The sequence below is a fragment of the Hermetia illucens genome, chromosome 3 (genome assembly GCF_905115235.1).
Source record: "Hermetia illucens chromosome 3, iHerIll2.2.curated.20191125, whole genome shotgun sequence".
Lineage (NCBI taxonomy): Eukaryota > Metazoa > Arthropoda > Insecta > Diptera > Stratiomyidae > Hermetia > Hermetia illucens.
The window spans coordinates 67,258,554-67,279,041 of NC_051851.1; the positions used below are offsets into that span (position 1 = coordinate 67,258,554).

Consider the following 20,488-nt stretch of genomic DNA (forward strand, 5'->3'; position numbering starts at 1 on the left):
AAATTAGATATTAACCAATATCTTATTATACTGGCAGCGTGTGGCGGGTATCTGAGAGCAACGAGCCGAATTAAACACTTATACTCTCATTCGAAATTCGGTTACCAAAGCTACGATCAAAAAATGGATTGTGACTGGACAATTCAAGCGGATCCTGGTAGAAACGTTCAATTGATCTTCTTATCCTTCGAACTAGAGGATATTGAGAACTGTACATACGATTACGTTGAAGTTTACGCTGGGATGGAGGACACTAGTGGCCCATTATATGGGCGATACTGTGGTTCAAATGTAAGTAAAAATTGTGAATCCCGTAAGAATTGTCTAACAATATTTGCTTTATTTCTACAGAACCCACCGGATATAATTTCTTTGACCGACTCCTTATTAGTGCGATTCCGTTCAGATGATACCATGTCTAAAAAAGGATTTTCCGCTTCATATGTTGCAGTCGATCCATTCGATAACATTGAAGAGGTTAGTTCAGATTCCTCTGAAATGGTTACACCTTTTCCCGGCTACCTGAAGCCTATATACAAAGCAGATTCCTATGATTACGATGAATACCGGGATTATAGTGAAAACCACTTGCAAAAGAACTATAATCCATGGAGCAGTAATATAAGGCGGGTATAAACTGTGGCAATTTGTAAGTAGCCCACACATAAAAATGATTCGTGAATAATAAATGTTTCTCGATTCATAGCTCATTAGTTAAGTGGAACTGTATTTATAGTAAAATTTGATTCGATGATTTTAAAGAAAGAATGCAATGGAATATGACAATAGCAACGTATTGACGATAGGTACTGTAGGAAACTTAACGGCTCTACTTACTAAAATAAATCTGTTAAAAATGAAACTAACTTGTGCAATGTATCCTTCAGTTTACTATTTATACACACCTTTTCAATTGCTAGCAATATAGTTTAACGAAATTTACCGAAATGGTGCTGTAATTTGTCCGACTTGGCTCCAACTAGCAATGAATACCACATAAAAAACCATAGAAACTCAAGGCGAAATTATGTTACTCGATGTCCTTTAATATCTCGAGTTAAAGAATTGATGACAATAAAAAGTTTTTAAAATTTACCCTTCGGAATAAAAGCGTGCCCCAAAAATTACCCATATCATATTTTTGAAAAACCAAACATATGAATTCTTAGTGTACACACTCCAAATCCATATCAAACCAAATTCCAAAATATTATACATATACTCGAATTTCCAATTCCTCTGATCCCTACGATTTGTTAAAATCTATCATTTTCAGGTTAAAATGAAAGTGTTCTATGTAGGTTTTAACGATAGAAACAAATTTACTGTAACATCTCTTGCTGTTACTTGTAGTGTCCTAAGCATTTATTATAACATATGAGTACATGTAATTATTATATATTGAACATTTAAATATCTTTATAATCATAGATGCGTGCTCTTATAGTGCATGCAACACTTTTTTAAATAGGAAAATACAGTGCTCCTTATGAGCAATTAGGTGTAAGACAAATATTTGTCAGTATGTTTGTAAATGTTTGAGAGAGAAAAGAAAGAATAAAATAAATATCATTTGAAAAAAATAGTTTTGCTTTCCTCTTTTTGGAATAAGTATAATATGATAGAAGTTGCCTCATTTTGGCTTACGCAAGTTATTCTAGCTATCTATTTTTTACATATGCACGGGGGACTAACAAAAGTTCGGTAAATTTAAATAAAAATCTGAACACACGGTATCTTTCTCCATCTTTATTAATACTTATCAGTTTGTATTTGTTCGTCGTAGTTTCCATTGATTTCAATGCAGTTCTTAAGTCTGTAAATCCACCTTTCGTTCCTTAACATTATCTTTTTGCAACTTCTGAATATCGGATAATGTCCTCATTAGCAGTAAAGGGTTTCGCTCTCAATTTGTATTTTTATTTTTGGGTATAACCAGAAATTATATGGTCCCAGTCAGGAGTGTGACGAAATTCTTCAATATCTGAGAGCCCAATAAAGTTGTTTTTTCCAGCAGGGTGAACTGACGCGTTGTGGTATTAAAGTAAAGTTGGCTTGACTGCGAGTAAATTTTTAGAAACTTGTGATAAGCACATTTTTGTATACCACTGTTTCAGATTTCAGGAATAGCATTTTTTGAAAAGGTGGAAATCTTCAAAAGACTAACCTTCGGGTTCACAATCCCTGAGAGCGTGGGATTTTTATGCACCAAAACCACCTCCCACAAAACTGGGACTAAGATTTCCACATCCAACAGTTTTCTTTGCGTATTTAGGTTTCGTTTTTATTGGGAGAAGACCATGTGGTCCACCTCAGCACTTTGGTTGGCTTCGCTGAGGAACTGGCTGTACTAGTGTCCCTATGCAGATCACCATTACGAACAAATCAGGGAGCGTCCATTATGCTTTTAAACACTTTATTTTGGAACGTTTGTATGACCTTCAGGTTTGATTCTTTGACACAGCTCCAGAGTTGTATGCCGTACGTCCACATGGAGGGATCTGTTTCTAAATTAATTGTTGTCGATTGTCAGCTGGGATTTCCTCCCCAATAGCCAGTACATTTGTCTGTATGTCATTTGGCTCATCCTTGTTTCTTAGCATTATCTTCTCCAGCTCAACTTAGCATTGAGTGTCATACGTAAATATTTGACCTCGCTCGCCTGTGGCATATCTTGTCCGTTCATGATGAATTTAGCTGGATTGTCTTTTTTGTTTGTGAAGCTAATGTACGTTGATTTGCTTCCGTTCAATTTTATTTTCCAATGCTTCATCCATTCTACAATATTGTCAATAGCTGTTTGTAACTTTATTTTCGCTACTTCCGCAGTTTTGCCCGTGGTAAGCATGACAATGTCGTCCGCAAGTGTCGCTATTTTATCTTCTTCACAACAATATTCCTTATTGGTATACAGGAAAAACAGTGTTGGGCTCAAGACACTGCCCTGCGCTCCAGTTTTTTTCAATTCAGGATAGGCTCCTTCGTATTTCACTCTGAATAGATGCTCTGATACATATTATTTTAAAATGTCGAAAAATTCTTCTGGGAAATCTCTACACAACTTATACAATGGATTGCGGAATGCTTTTCGCAGAAACCAAATTGGTGGAGGGTATTAGATTTCAATCCACAATGATTTGTTTCGGTCTCTTAAGGAAGCCTCCTAGCTTGACTGTAGTAGGGAGTAGCGATATTGATCGATACGATTCGACTGTACTTGGTTCCTTCCCCGATTTGGGGACGAATATCACTTTCGCCACTTTTTATTGTCAAGGAACGTATTTTCAACTAAAAGCTGCATCAATTATTTGTAATAATCTGACTGGACCCTTTTCTATTCTCCCTGTAACAAGTTCATAGCCAGGACTTTGGACACCTCGCCTAATTGTCCAAACTGCGACAGGGTCCCAGAGGACCGAGCGCACGTATTCTTCCAGTGTCCTAGGTTCGTGGAAGAAAGAAGGAACCTAGAGGAAACTCTAGGTGAAGTGCTTTCGCCGGAAAATTTTGTCTGGAAAATGGTAGCCTGTCAGGAAGACTGGGATGCGATCAATTCCATGATCGCTGTAATTCAGGAAAAACTGTGAAAAGCAGAAGAAGTGAGGAAGGCGCGGTTACGAACCCGGCAGGTGAACGGAGACCTAGCTAAAGTGAGCTAACTCCGCCCCGTGATGTAATACCTAAAGGTGGTCGGGGTGGTTTTAGTGGGTAAAAATTACACACTCTGGCGTGCCCAGGCCAGAGTCTTTTGAAGCTTTCTACCTCCTCAAAAAAAAAAGATAGACAGACAGACGGACAGACAGACAGATAGACATTGAACTGATTTTAATAAGGTTTTGTTTTGGGGGAATTATGCACACCTCAATAAAAGTTAACCATTAAGAACATCAACACGCGACGCCTGCATCATTTTTGCAGAATACAGAAATTCAAAACTGCGCGAAATCGGACAATCCAACAGTCGTCCGCATTTTTGAAATCACAAATATACGTCCCAAATAACATTTCCGCCAGTTGCCGTGAATATTCCGTTTCAGTAGAATCATCACCATCATCAACGGCGCAGCAACCGGTATCCGGTTTAGGCCTGAACTTCAGACATCCCGGTATTGCGCCGAGGTCCACCAATTCGATATCCCCAAAAGCTGTCTGGCGTCGTGACCTATGCCATGGCTCCATCTCAGGCAGGGTCTGCCACGCCTTCTTTTCGTACCATAGATATTGCCCTTATAGACTTTCCGGGCTAGATCATTCTTATCCATACGAATTAAGTGACTCGCCCACCGTAACCTATTGAGCCGGATTTTATCCACAACCGGACGGTCATGGTATCGCTCATAGATTACGTCGTAGACTACGGAATCGTCCATCCTCATGACGGATTCTTCATACATGAGGACTGGCAAGATCATTGTCTTGTACAGTAAGAGCTTTGGCCCCATGGTGAGACGTTTCGAGCGGAACAGTTTTTGTAAGCTGAAATAGGCTCTGTTGGCTGCCAACAACCGTGCGCGGATTTCATCATCGTAGCTATTATCGGTTGTGATTTTCGACCCTAGATAGGAGAAATTATCAACGGTCTCAAAGTTCTCGTCTCCTATCTTTGTTTTTCCCGTTTGACCAGTGCGGTTTGATGTTGTTGGTTGGTTGGTTCTTGGTACTGACATTGCCACTATATACTTTGTCTTGCCTTCATTGATGCGCAGCCTAAGATCTCGCGCCGCCTGCTCGATCTAGATGAAGACAGTTTGTACGTCTTCAGTAACATATTATAGTTATAACAAATAGCCGTGATTAGTTCAACGCGTACGTTTGTTTCATTAATTAATATCAAATACATAAAATAAAGTTATTAATTTCATAGAAGACCAACGTATTTCAATGTAATCAATTAGTACCGGCGCAGTGGTAAAGGCACTTTCGTTATTTTGCTCCAACTCGCAAATCGGAACATAATTTGCTAGCCCACAAGTTTTTATCCTTTTTAGTAGTATTTTAAGATAATCAGTGCATTCTTAAGCCCCAGAGTCATCCGAGGGATCCCGTACTTCTTTTGTTGGTTGGCCCCTGATAGAAGCATCATGGGAGTTGTGGTCACGTTCAAGCGAACAAGAGACTTTCGGGCTTAAAACGTAGTGTTCCATTTCAACACGGGTGCCGTACCCAAAAGTTCGGTAGAGATTTAGGTAGGTTTTTCATCTACCAGTATGAATAAACTGAGCCATGCACTCAGTATAGACTGGCACCGTTGTACTTGTCTCAGCGGAGCTCTGATTGTGGTCACAAAATCAACTCGTATCTTAAAAAGACTATAGGATTAAATCCACCGGAGAGGTGCCCATAACTGTGCTGACGACTCATACCTAAAACATTGAAATAATACAAAAACTAACAAAGACCAGGAAATAACACCCAAATTCAGGATTTTCAACTTTAAAAATTATACCAGGGATAAATGTGGACTGAACAACCAACCAACTAACCAATTCGGTTAAAAAATGATCAAACACGATTGCCATACAAAATTTATGTATGTATGTCAACTTCCATAACTAAGTTATTCCGCAAACAATAATAATCAACTGATATAGTGATAATATCAAAAAGTATACATTAGCTGCTTCTATTCCCAATAGATTGAGATCATAGGTCAATTTCTTTTAGTTAACAATTTCCTCCCCTTCGTGTTTAATGTGACTTTGTTCTACGGAAATATTAAAATTTTAAATGGCTATAACTTACGGTATATACCTTCAACTCCTACATGTGTATACAGTTATTAGGTCAAATTTTCAAACTCCCAGACAGAGGATCTTTTCTAAATATATAATTACCAAACTTTCCATACCTGATGAGGTATTTTTCTGTACACTTAAAGATGCCCGAGATATTTAACTTTTTTTCTTTCCTTATCAACGAGTAGAGAATTCTTATATTGAATAGATACTTAGTGTATATATTAGATAATATCAAAAACTAATTAAAAAAATAATATTATTTTTGAAATAGGTCATCCTGTTTTGTATTACAAATTGATTTTATTCACTTTCCAGTAATTTGCTGATATGCAACTACCACAGAAAACAATTATTGTATTGGTTCGCTTTCTTGGGAGTAAATAATAATTGACGGTGCAATTGGAATATTTTGAAAATGGTCGGTTTAGGAATATTTCGTTGAAATTAAAATTGTTGATTTTGAGTGAACTTGAAGAAAGTGCATGAAAAATATTTGGAATATTTCTGTACTAAAAAGCGAATTGCTTAACTGGCCCAAGGAAAGGCAATATTTTCGATAAAACAAAGCATACAAAAATAAGATGAAATGTCCATCGAGGTATTGCGGCTAGCGTTCAGAACTCAGCTGGATCTGCTACTCAATACATTTAACATGTGCTTGGTAGCGGGTGTTCTCCGTTCCCATTGAAGGGCTGTGAAGCTTTTATCGATTAGAAACGGGGCAAACGATCAGAAATTCCCATTCTTTTCAGAAGACACTAAATCAAAGATAATAAAAGAATGCGTATTCCACCACTGGACTAAAAGCAAAACGAGGGTCTGACAGCCCTCATCAAGAGTTTGCAGGAGTCGCTCGACCTGCAAAGCCGCGAAAAGAAGGAAAACGGTAAGAGAGTTCGGATCGAGAGCTCCTCATCGGAAGAGGAGATGTCACCCGACAACACGGACAACACCGCCACCGAAGAGAAGAAAACGGTGGACTTTCCACCTCTGCCGCCACGAAATCAGTGCCGACTCTGCCGCCCATATTCAAAAAAGTAGAGAAACCTAAGTCATCGGTAAAACAATCGAAGCCAACAGGACAGGAAAGTCTTAAGGCAAAAGAAATGGAAAAAGGTACGGTACCCGTAATTCTACGGCAGCCGTCAAAATGGCCCGCCATTGAAAAGGAGCTAAGAAAGAGAAAAATCAATATCCTTCAGGCTAGGAGGATACACCTTGGAGTAGGGATAACTCCAGAGCAGCCGAGGGACCACCGGAAGCTCACGAAGTTTTTCAGAGAAAATGGAATCCAATTCCACACATATCTTCACCCTGAAGAAAAGAATATTAATATAATAATCCGGGGGGTCGAGGGAATAGCGCCCGGGGATGCAAAAGAAGACCTAGAGGACCAGGGCTTCCACCCAATCGAGTGTTTTTCATCAAAATAAAAAACGGACCCTCCAGGCTATTGAAAGTTTTAATGCCCAAAAATAAAACCGGCATCTACAACGTGAAATCGCTTGCGCCTGATTGTGCAAATCGAGCCACAAAAACCGGGAGCATCGCAATCGCAGTGCCATAACTGCCAGCAGTTTGGGCACTCTGGGAACAACTGCTTTGCCGAAGCACGTTGTGTAAAATGCGAGGGATCGCGTCATTGCACGAAATGCAAAAGGAAACAGGAACAGAAGCCAACCTGCACCAACTGCAAGGCGGAACATCCAGCCAGCTACGGCGGATGTCCAAAAAATCCCAAGAACATAAAGGAAACCTTCGCCCAGATGGCAAAATCTAACCCTTCCCCACAGGTATTCCAACCAACCAACAAACCGGCAGGAAAAAACGCAACAGCATCGAAAACTCTCTCTTCCACAGCAAACCCAAAGCAAAGCAAACCAATCCAAACTATGATGGAGTTACTGATGACAAATATATTCAAAATCTGTTTAACTCGCAGATCCCTCTAGGCAACCCAACAAAAAATCAGCATGGAAAGCATTAAGCTTAACATTCTCTCGTGGAACGCAAATTCCGTAAAAGGAAAAATTGGAGAATTGAAAGAATTCCTTTACGAGAAGTAGACATACTACTCATCCAAGAAATGTTCCTCAAACCAACAGACCCACTTAAAATACCCAACTATGAAACATACAGAAACGACCGACTTACTATAACATATATATTGAAAATCCGCCTAAAACGATCAAAAACACCAACTGGGACACCTATCGCCACATTCTAACACAATACACCACAACAGCAAAACTGGAAACATCGGAACAAATAGAGACAGAAATCCAAAACCTAACCGCCCACATAACTTCAGCCAAACAGGAGAGCACAACGGAGGCAGAAGCAAACGACCAACAATACTACCGGCTCCTAAGAAAGATTAAAGAGAGAATAAGGGAGAGAAACCGCATCAGGAAAGAGGAGAAAACAAAGGAGATCCCAATCTGAAAAGAGAAGCGAACCGGCTCACCAACGTCATCAGAGAAGACATCGACCGATTCAAGAATGGACAATGGGAAAACTTCCTCCAAAACTTAGAGCCAGGAAACAACAACTTTTGGCGGCTCACCAAATACTTCAAAAGAAGCTCGAAAAGGCGAATGCCTACAATTCATGATTCAGACTCACTCTAACTCCAGTTCAGGGAGAACACCACATCGGACGATGAATCAGAAGGGGAATACGAGTCAGAAACGGAGACACAAGATGACTCAATACAAAGAGAAGACTTGGAACTGCAAACAGATCAACTGGAAGTCCAAACCATCATCCAAAGACTAAGCAGCAAAAAAGTCCCAAGCTGGGATATGATTACAAACGAATGCATCAAGAACGCACCGAATAACATCGCCGAATCAATCACCGCAGTAATAAATGCAGTTCTTCGTCTCAGAACATAACCAAAAGCATGGGAAAAGTCCATCATCATCCTTCCGACAAAACCGGGAAAGAATCCAGCCTTCCCACAGAACTGGAGACCCATCAGCCTACTTCCAACAATAGGAAAAATTGCAGAAAGGATAATACGGAGCAGACTGCAGGATCAACTCACCGCGCTCCACATCATCCCAGAGGAACAATACGGATTCCAACGAGAGCAATTATGCGAGCTACAACTGGCCAGAGAAGTCCAGTACATTCGCAGTGGATTAAACAAGCGGAAATCGACCGAACTAATCATGTTCGACATATCGAAAGCTTTCGATAAAGTCTGGCACGCAGGCCTCATAGCTAAACTGGAGAAATTCAAAATATCTCATTCACTGATAAAAATAATTGAATCCTTTATTATAAAACCGAGTTTTAGGGTGGCAGCAGAGCAGTACCAATCAACAGAAAGTAGGATAGAGGCTGGAGTACCCCAAGGATCACCGCTGTTATACCCAACATACACGGCGGACATTCCAAGAAAATTCAACCGCCTCACAGGATCTCCTTATTCGCGGACGACACATGTATTTCCCACACTTCGAAACAGGCACGTTTCATCACAGACAATCTCCAGAAGGCGACCAACCCAACGTTGGAATACTTCAAGAAGTGGAAGATCAAAATCAACCCGGAGAAGACTCAGGCGATCTTCATCACAAGAAAAAGAAAGCAGAAACCAGGAAACATCAAAATCGACAATCAGCCCATCGAATGGAAAACAACAGCGAAATACCTAGGACTAACTTTCGAAAACCGACTAAACTGGAAAAAACATATCAAGTCGAAACGCGAAGCATGCACAGGTACGTTAAACTCTCTTTATCCTTTAATTAGAACTAAGAAACTAAATATTAAGAATAGACTTTTACTTTATAAACAAATAATTCGTCCATCCCTGCTATACGGGGGCAGTGTCTTTTACCAAACTTTTAAGACATATAAAAAACAATTACAAATATGTCAGTACATAGCTTTAAGGATAAACTTTAATGTCCCGCATTACATTAGAAATGTAGATATACATAACAATCTATGATTAGAACCTATAGATAAATTTATCAAAGATAAAGCCCTAAAATTGTTCGAAAAAATTGACTCTCATAATAATAAAACTTTAAATATTTTAAAATTAAAAACAAATATAAAGAAAACCTATCCAAGCTTGAGGGCACTAGTATTGTAAGATTATATAGTATTATAAGATAATAAAGTATTATAAGACTGTAAGTTAATATAGTATTGTAAAATAATATAGAATTATTGTAAGATAACATATACGTATAGTAAGTAATATATAAGTAGCGTAAGATAATATACAAGTATTGTGAGATAATGTTTAAGTATCAATAAGAAAACAGAAAATGCAGTGATTAAAGATGGTCAAAAACGAAAAGGGGAGCAAATGTGTCGAACACCAGCTCTAAATGTATCACAGTTCTAAGGCTACTGGACTAGAGATCAACATGCAGCTCGCCAGAATGCCTCATATCAAGACCTACTTTAGGTCCACATATCCGATTAGTCGGGCCCGTATGTAGATATCCTATCGTGCGGCTACAAATCACAGTTTCTCCACATCTTACTAAATTAGTATCGAAAAGTAGTGATGTCGAACACAAAAGAAATTACAGTTTGATTTTAACTCTGGAGAAAAACAGATGTAAATGTCCTGACGAATTAGCGATTCCCCATATTCACCGGATGCAAGTTGATGAGACGTATGGTGTGATAGAAATCTTAAAAGAGGTACTGCAAAGTAGATTATATGTATATAAGCGCCGCACGAAAGGTAGAGAGAGCAGAACAGAGGAAGGGATGCTAAATCACGTTTCGCAAGTACTTCCCGATATGTTATAATACAGACCTCATTTAATATATTGTGTCAAACGATTCAACATTTGTACATTAACAGAATGTTTCACCGGGAAGTTAGTTATCACAGAAATTCATTTTTTTGGAAACGGAATTCCGGGGAATATTTTGACAGAGGAGAACTAGATAGCGATATTCGTCAGGATCAATTGCGAAACTGTGACCAAAAATCTGTCTGTCATCTAGAGTCCTTATTGTTTACAAGTGGTACTTTTGTGAGCAACAGAAATAATTTTCGTTATTCACTACAACATTACATTATTCTCATTTAGGGATTTGCAAATTTTCGGTAAAATTACATTTGTGGATGTGATATTTTTAAAATTCTAAATATTAGTCGGTCAATTACCCCAAAATAAAAAAGTATTTTTTCTAACCGGCCAGTTTTTGGCCTTCAACATTTCGTTCAATATGGTTTAGTAGTACTCCAGCCGATTCCAGTACGTCATGCTGCACAGATATGTGTATCCGTGAATATTCAAAATACACAATGTGATATTTCTGAAGAAGATATTTCTTCTGAAAATTCTAGCTTAATGAATTTTAGATTGGACTGTGTCGCTTCAATGGTGGTGAGGAGAGGCACATCAATTTGATATTAAAACTGGGCACTGTAAAAACAATTAATAAACTACAAAGCGTTCCGTATATACATATATCACGCAGCCAATGTATAGTAGGTGCTGTATCTTCTCTTGCCATATGCAGCATATGTGCAAAGTCGCTAAAGAATTACACGATGAATATATTTATGACAAGCATACGCCATATGACTAGACTTAATTGATGATATGTGGTGGAGCTCGTGTATGGTACTCTGGATATACACATACCGCGCATCTCGAATTTTTTAATTTACTTATTTTTTAACTTCCTCTATTTGACTCTATCTTGGCATTCGATCTTAAGACTTTGTGCAATATAGTATTTTTAGTATTGTTAAGCTTAAAAGGAATTTCTTGTTAAATCTAACTCATGGCTGGCACTTGTCTCTTCAATTAACACGAATTCACTGTGCATTTCGATTCGGTCTATTGGTGGAGCTCTAAAATATTTGCGTTCATTAACTATAGAACGGGAAACGCGAATTCCGTGATTTTCAGTTCCATAAACAAATTAGCAATCATTTAAAAAAAATCTACTCTAAATTCAGTTATTCACGTAGTTTCCCCTGTTCCAGAAAAAATAGTTCCATTTGACTAGTGCCACATTTATCCCACTCTTGGTGAAATAGTTGGATTTTCCCCAGCTTTTTAGGTTTTGTTTTCCCAGTCATCAAGTTAATTACCTCATAAAATGCCAAAACAATATGGATTAGAGGCTTTCACTTTGGGAAAACCTAATTGCATGATTGTTAATATAAAAGGACAGAGTGCATAATTTTACCTGACGCCTGGTGAAAACAGTTTCTTACTTTTCAAACAAATTTAGATGCCAAAGGACTAGTGAACTACAGTTCCCCTGCCAGTTATAAGTCAGCCACGATATCATTCACGACTGTGTAAATAGCGGATAGTGAAGTGAGGCTAAAAAATGAATTGGTTGATGCATTTTTCCTGGATTTTTTTAACGGTGACGCTATTCCTTTGTGGTGAGTGTGAACAGAAATGTTTATGGAAATTAAGAAATATTGACAGTTGTAGTCTTTCAGCGAATTGGTATTTGTTTGTGTTCGGATAATATCGTGAAGAAATTCCAATATTAAGTACTTTCTTTCCCTATTAGATAGTCTCGCTGTGAAGTAATTTCATTTCCATACCGGCATTCAAATTCGCCGCTGTAGATTTTAATTATTAATTGAATATTGCTAGAAATGGTAGATTCATCATAATACTAGATATCATCATGTTAAGCTCTAGTCTCTTAGATCAGAGGGTCGTTTTATAGCACCGGGGGCTCCTGGTTCTTGATTCATAAATTGAATTGATCTCGAATACGTAAAATTGGTCGCATAATGTTGTCTCATAAGTAATAAGTGATTCTTTCAAATTGGGCGATTATTTTCGGCTCCTTGAGTCCACGGCGTATATGCAAGTATAGTCACGTGATAATGTATTCCTGATACAAATAATAGCTTGATATTTTTCACCAACCAAAAAGTTTCGATTTCATTCATATTGTACTTGTTCGGTCTAGCCTATCTCTGACGTAACCCTCGGTTAACCGACCTAAGTAGCCAGAGACACTCAATTCAGCCAAAGTTCCCTTAATTCAAACTCGATTAGCTGGATTATAGGCATTCCTGACATCCAATATCACTACTGCGCAGCCCTTACCAACAAATATCGCCTCCCAAGAAAAATATACGACCACCACCATCGCATCGGCCGTAGAACGGGCTAGGCAGAATCCATACTATCGCTCCAGTAGACCACTCCAAGCTCGAAAAAGGCAGTCTGTTTTATATAATCCTCCTCAGCATCTTCCCCGTAATGGTTAAAAAGGCAAAGAGGATCAGGCAGTCTTATCATTATTTAAATATATGCTTTGTATGTACAAAAGGAAAAGCGTTGTTGTGAGACTTTGTGTCACTGAAATCATCCTTTCCTACGCTGGTTCATGAAACTATTTAAACACATTATATAATGGGCGAATTACATCAGCTTGAAATAGTAATGAACATCTCTATGACGTTTCATTTTTGCTTCGTTCGTTTTGTTTACATCTATCATGGACGATATTATGTTCAGCATCATCAACGACGCAACAACTGGTATCCGGTCTAGGCTTGCCTTAGTAAGGAACTCCAGACATCCCGGTTTTGCGCCGAGGTCCACCAATTCGATATCCCTGAAGCTGTCTGGTGTCTTGACCTACGCCATGGCTTCATCTCAGGCAAGGTCTGCCTCGTCTTCTTTCTCTACCATAGATATGGCTTTTATAGACTTTTCAGGCTGGATCATCCTCACCCATACGGATTGGGAGAACCGCCCACCGCAACCTGTTGAATCCACTTTTATCCACAACCAGACGGTCGGGGTATTGCTGATAGATTTCGTAATTATGAAGGCTACGAAATTGTCCATTCTCATAGAGGGGCCAAAAATTCTTCGGAGGATTCTTCTCTCGATCGCGGTGAAAAGTTCGCAATTTTTCTTGCTAAGAACCCAGGTTTCCGGGGAATACACAAGGACTGACAGTAAAAACTTTGACCCTATGGTGAGACGTTCCGAGTGAAACAGTATTTGTAAGCTTAAATAGGCTCTGTTGGCTGCCAGTAATCGTACGCGGATTTCGTCGTCATAGCAGTTTTCGGTTGTGATTTTCGACCCTAGATGGAAGAAATTATCAATGGTCTCAAAGTTGCATTGTTTTCGTCTGACCAGTGCGATTCGATGTTGTTGGTTCTTTGGTTTTTGGCGCTGACTTTTCCACCATGTGCTTCGTCTTTCCTTCATTAATGTGCAGTCGAAGATCTCAGTAGTTCGGTGGGCTTGAAGAGTCCAGTGAGTGATATCATAGACAGCCTTAAATTCAACGAAAAGATGGTACAACTGGTCCATGTTCCAACAGTTTTTCTATCGATTTGCTGCTGATTTGCCTGGAATGAAACCTCTTTGGTATGTGGCGGTGATGTTCTGGGCGTATAATGCTATCCGAGTTAGTAAGATAGCGGATAATATCAGCGGCAGTGTGATACCTCTATAATTGCTACACTGCGTGATCTTTTTATGTCTGGAACAGATAATGCTTCGTTGCCTGTCGTCTGGCATCCGATATTCATCGACTATAATCATTTTTAAGGTTTTGTGTAGCGATTGGCACCAAGTTTGGTAGAAAGGTGGGAACTGTGAACGCTCACACATACAGTGAGTTACATACTTTTATATCGAATTTAAGGGGGGTCCTCATACATGCAAAAGGGAGGTATAAATTTTTTTTTCATCAAATATAGTCATGTGGGGTATTAAGTGAAAGGTCTCGGTTAGTACTTTTCGAAGCCGTAGTTTGGACATTTGTTGAAAAGGTGGGGAGTGCGGGGGGTTCAAAGTGATCAACCGAAAAATTTGAAAAAAATCAGGAAGCTGCCACTATATAGTGCCTAGGCTCCGAAATATCCTCGGTACCGATACCTATTCAAATAAAGTTAATAATAGTACTTTACTATTATTTTTAGTAATTGGCGGGAACCCCCCTTAAGTTCACCCTAGAATCACAAAATTGCAGCAATGTAGGCTAAAGCATAGAGCATGATCCTGCCAAATTTGGTGAAAATCTCACCATTACTAACAAAGTGATACTAAGTCAAAGCTGTCGCTCGTCTGCAAATTCAAGACTATGAATATCAGTATCACTTGAAAGTGGATATTTTCACATAATATATGCATATTTTACGTGCTACATGCTAATGGAACAAATGCACACCCAAATCTCTTTATAAAAGAAATACACAAAACCTTTCATACCTGAAGCGTCTAGCTTCCGGTTTCCCGACTTGTTTCCTCTGTTACATTCAACAGTTTAATAATTACTACGAATATCGACTGACTCGCTCCGTTAAACTACGCATTGAAGTCCCTTCTTCCCGGGTCTAGAGTCTTCTAGGGGGCGCGTAAAAGAACTTCTAATTAAAATAAGGATAATAGGGGGCTTGCATAGTTTCCACCCGAAAAGCATGTAATTTTCACCCTGTACCCTGATTTTCCGCATAATTTTTACCGCGGGACCGGATTTTCCCTCAACGGCTCTGCCAGCTGCCATCTACCATCTGGTATCTGATATCTCAGAATATGTATACCCTCCAAATGTTCTTCTTCATAGTGATTAGTTCCCTGCGTTTGCCTACTACTACATAAGCTAGTTGCCTGACAATGGCAAAGAATTATCCCTGTTTCCTACTGTATCTTTTCGTGCGCTGGAAGGGGTTCTCCTTTCTGAAATTAACTGATCCTTGTCTCTGCATACTGCATTACTTTTTCTCGGAAACATTTATACCAATTGAATCGATTGGTATGATTTTATATTGAGCATAACTTCGGGCTTTCCACTCATTCAAAGGCAAAGTAGGTCTTTTTCACTTAATATGGCAGCTTGGGATATCAAATGAAAGGTTTTTATTAGTACTTTTCGAAACAGCTATTAGGTTTTACATTACTCGTATTAATGGAACAGTGTAATGAATTGTCAACGGTGCAGAGATAAAGTCAAAAAGGACTCATTCTCAAACTTGCCTATTTGAAATATCTGAAAAAAAAAACGACGATAAATCTATATAAAATCTACACTCTATCTTATACAGTTACTTTTCGAAGAAGTCTATAATAATATGTATATGACTATACCTTGGCGTCTCGATGAAATGGAGACGAAGATGCTACATTGGACCATTGGCGTAACACGCCATGATCACCTCCGAAATGAGGATGTTCACGATCGATATGGGGTGTCAGCGATCGTAGAAAAAATGCGAGGGAGACGTCTTCGATGGTATGGTCAGGTAATTCGCGCTAACGAGAATTCACTTGCCAAGATTTATTTGAATTTTAATGAGAAAACACGAAAAGGCCGGCCGAAGCAACGATGACTTGATACGCTGAATTTTGATTTGAAAGACTCACCACTGCATCTGACCAAGACGAGTCGACCCCGCTTTTGAAAGAGATAAAGGCTGAAGAAGAAGAAGATTCTGAACATTTATTGCTATATTTTGTAAATTTATAGAAGCTACTAAAGTTAACCAAGTTATAGTAGGCTAAGTTCCTAGTAACTGTACTGTAACCTAAGTTATACCATATCAAAGTGATTTTTTGATCCCCGACTAATTTCTATTCGTGATGAAGTCGGTTAGCTTTATACTGTTGCCATGCAATACCTTTGTCCTTTCCAAACATAAAATGTCTTTGACTTTACCATGTCCAGAATCTGATTGTGGTTTTTGGCCTGGAATTCAAATTGTTTGAGGTTAATGTGCTTCAATATTTACGTACTCATTGAAATCGTCCATTAATTAATCCTCCATTATTGTCTCTCTGTCACACGCAGTTTCCTCGAAAACGGCAACATCGATTCAAACAAAATTAGTGCTTATATTGAAACTGTAAAATCCCACGTATACAATGGCTGGAGTTTAAACGGCCTCCAATATATGTTAAAAGCGGGTGCAAATTTTTTTCTTCCAAATGCATCCGTGCGGGGTATCAAATGTCTCGATTAGTGCTTTCTCTAACAGATATTAGTTTTTACATGCGTTACAAGATAGAGGAGTAAAGGGTTGCAAAATACAAACTTAAAATGATGCAGAGCTGCTTGCTGTTGGGTTACTTTTCTTTTTCCATAGTGGTACTTTCTTGCCAGTCAGGTGGTGTTCTACCTTCCTGAATAACCCAATTAAAGAATCCACTAAGCCACAATGTTGGGTCCCAGCTTTTCGCTTTCCAGAGCTCAGATTCGATGTTGTCAGGTCGTGTTGCTTTCCCCGATTTCATCAGTGTTATTGCTTCCTCGACTTCAGTTGGGCTGACAGGTGGAACTGCTCCAAATGTCGGCATTGATTGTGGAACTGAAGGATAAACAAATTCTTCAGTTGAAATTTGCATTGCTTTTTCCAAAATATTCCTTGGCCATACCAACAAGATTTATTGCATGACCGGCGTGGAACTTGAAGAGCATTCAAGACTGATACTTTATAAATTGTAGCCTTAAATTCATTCAAGCTGCCATTACCAATGATATCGTGAAATTTGAACGTCTTGAATTTATAAGAACAAAAAATTTGGACAAGAAGGGCGAACAAGATTTTCAATAGAATGGATGTGACCCTTATATATCCAGCAAAGCATTTGACAAGAAGCGGTGCCTTATTGAAAATATGTTTCCTAATGACTTAATGGACTGGTCTACTTCAATGGGTTCAGGTCTGCGAATTGCTATAATAGTTCTATTAAGCAGGAGAGAAAATGTGTCTTATCATCTCGTGTGAAGGCCGTTTTCTTTCGCTTTATTTAGAAATTTTTTGTGAAGAAATGGATAAAGATACAAGTGCAAATTTTTTACCATAGATTTATTAATATCTCGAGCGCCCATGGTAATTTTTTCAGCTTGATCGCATAGTTCATTATTGAAATACAGAGCAATTTATACACACATCTCCAAAAAAAGATGTTTTTCTGTTGCCACGATACAGGGCGCTGCGATGATCAGAAAGAAAAAGTAAATGGTATTTCAACGTACAGACTTAACTGCAGTCTGCAAACTAGGATTATTAAAAAATATTAAAAACTAAATTTTAGGTCCCGCTTTCAACTTTTTTTTTTGTTAATTTTGGTGTTTTTTCACGGCTTCTTCAATGAATAAAAAAAGCTACTAAATGGATCGCAATTATCCTAGTTAGCGGACCGTAGAAATATGTTCAAAAAAAATTCAATTCCGCGGATCCGACACACGGGATGACCCCCTTAAGCCGTTTAATATATAATACTTGGATATATCCAAAGCTCGTATATCAACTGACGAATTATAAGCTCACAGTTATGCCCAAGTTTGATCAAAATCATAGTTTTACTAACAAAGTTACAGTAGCTCAAAATAGAGTTTACCGTGTAAATTTACTGCTATTAAATATCAGTATTACACTAAAGTGAGTAGTGTGACATGCTAAATGCATATACATAACGAGCTACATACAAATGGGATAGTTCTGCACTCAAATATACTCACAGAAGAAGCAAACAAAACCTTTCATACCTGAAGCGCTGAGCTTCCGGCTTCCCGACTTGTTTATAAGAAAATTCGATAAAAAAACTAATTATCCATTGAAATATTGGCCTTTAAAAAGGAGATAACTATCAAATATACATACTATAGTAGAAATCATCAGGTTGCTATTAATATTCAACTTAAAGTTAATTACTAACTTCTTGTTTCCGCTTTGGTCCAACTGTAATGACCTTCTTCTTGAACGTGCCATATCATTAAGTTGAAATTATATTGTCAATTCGGATTATGATTCCTTCCTAAAGGTACTAGAACTCTCTATCTTGACTTAAACAAAGTCTATCCGAGTTGGCTAAAAACAACTACGTAAGAGGGCAGAACTATCCCAAATACCTAAAGAAATAACGAAATTGTCAGCACGCGGTGAGCCGGAAAAATCGATCTTCGAATGTCGTGATCGAGGAGGAAGGTCCACGACAAATTATATCTTCAATCGAAGTTTCTCCTCCCACAGCATTTTTTCTTAATACATGGTAACCAAAAAAGACAGGGATCCAGTCTAATCTGGGAGGTAGCCACATGACCAGAGCCGTGAGCAGACGACGCCCCAGGTTGGCATTTTCTCTCCGGTGCTCTGGTTAATAGTGATGGGTGACCTCTTCAGGGATGTTTCCCATTATTATGAGTGACATCATGGAAGGAGTGGTGGCCCACAGGTATACCATGTGGGCTGCAAGAATCGTCAAAATCCCAACCAAAATGGAGATGATGCTTTCCACCTCCGAGTTCCCCCTTCTGCGGCTAAATGACCAAAGATTGGATTTTCCTCCAATGTGGAGTATTTGGGTGTAATCCTGGATCCAAAAGTAAATTTGGAAATTGCATATAAAATTCAGGGTGAAGAAGGCATGTATAACCTTCTGTGCTTGTAAGAGGACCTTTGCAAGGAAATGAGGTCTTCGGTGGAAAGTGATTCTCTAGATGTAGACATCTGTGAGACGTACGGTTCTATTGTGCGGTGGCAGATCATCATCATCATCATCATCAACAGCGCAGCAACCGGTGTCCGGTCTAGGCCTACCTTTATAAGGAACTCCAGACATCCCGGTTTTGGGCCGAGGTCCACCAATTCGATATCCCTAAAAGCTGTTCACGTCCTGACCGAAGCCATCGCTCCATCTCAGGCAGGGTCTGCCTCGTCTTCTTTTTCTACCATAGATATTGCCTTTATAGACTTTCCGGGCTGGATCATCCTCATCCATACGAATTAAATGACCCGCTCACCGCAACCTATTGAGCCGGATTTTATTCACAACCTGACGGTCATGATATCGCTCATAGACTTCGTCGTTATGTAGGCTACGGAATCGTCCATCCTCATGTATGCTCCTCTCGAATGCGGCCAAGAGTTCGTAATTCTTCTTGCTAAGAACCCAAGTCTCCGAGGAATACATGAGGACTGCCAAGATTATTGACTTGTGAGACGTTTCGAAATAGGCTCTGTTGGCTGATAACAACCGTGCGCGGATTGCTTCATCGTTGCTGTTATCGGTAGTGATTTTCGACCCTAGATAGGAGAAATCCTGAGCGAAAAATCCAATGACGCCTTAGACTTCCTCATTAAATACGCTGTAGGGTGCATTGCTGTTAGACTACGTGACGTAATAGTAACGCCTTAAACGAAGTTGCGGCGCGGTAGGATCTGCAGCATTCGAAATTTATTTCGAATGTTGCGGATGCGGACGGGTAGATGGCGCGGAACTCTCCACTCACTCATTTTCTGAACGCACCAGGGGAGTGGAGAATTAGCGGTGGAAAAATGCCGTTGGTTGGGACAGTAAGGACCGCATGGAAATAAGTCGGTCTCTTCTGTTTCCAACCCGCATAAGCGCCGCCGCCACAGACATCGACAACGCAGCAACGGCGGAAAATTTTGTGAATACGGAAGCATACAAAATCCCATCGAAGTGCTACAATATCAGCAGCAACAAAACCAACAGCACCCCGGCCAACAACAATATCAGCCTCAAGCTCAACAACATCATAATCCACCGCCAGCACAACAGCAACAATATCAACAGCAGCAACAACAGCCACCACAAAATCAGCAGTTCGCTTCAATCAACTCGCAGGTTTAGTTTGAGTTTGGTGCCATCGTATCGTTCCCTGCAATGGAGTGCTCGTGCCAAATGAACTAGACGCCGCATCGCAACCCATCAGCGCTACGATCCGACGACGTTATCATTAGTTATCACAGTCTCAGAGAATGCATTTTACAAACATTTCGCATAATTTAG

The 20,488-nt window shown here is 39.3% G+C and overlaps 2 protein-coding genes across 5 annotated transcripts in view; both read left to right on the forward strand.

The window, feature by feature from the left end:
• The window catches only part of LOC119651651 (dorsal-ventral patterning protein tolloid), a 190,409-nt gene extending 188,832 nt beyond the window's left edge, over positions 1-1,577 (forward strand). For 2 of the 3 annotated variants that reach the window (XM_038055333.1, XM_038055329.1), the window contains exons 14-15: positions 38-291; positions 352-1,577. In XM_038055333.1, the coding sequence (XP_037911261.1) occupies positions 38-291; positions 352-636 (539 nt within the window). In that variant the 3' untranslated portion in view covers positions 637-1,577. The remainder of the gene's footprint in view (positions 1-37; positions 292-351) is intronic. The other variant, XM_038055332.1, reaches the window with a different exon arrangement.
• Positions 1,578-11,459: 9,882 nt separating this feature from the next.
• The window catches only part of LOC119651652 (dorsal-ventral patterning protein tolloid-like), a 31,081-nt gene continuing 22,052 nt past the window's right edge, over positions 11,460-20,488 (forward strand). Inside the window, exons 1-2 of one of the 2 annotated variants that reach the window (XM_038055335.1) lie at positions 11,460-11,575; positions 11,970-12,129. In XM_038055335.1, the coding sequence (XP_037911263.1) occupies positions 12,072-12,129 (58 nt within the window). In that variant the 5' untranslated portion in view covers positions 11,460-11,575; positions 11,970-12,071. Of the gene's footprint in view, positions 11,796-11,969; positions 12,130-20,488 lie in introns of both variants that reach the window. The other variant, XM_038055334.1, reaches the window with a different exon arrangement.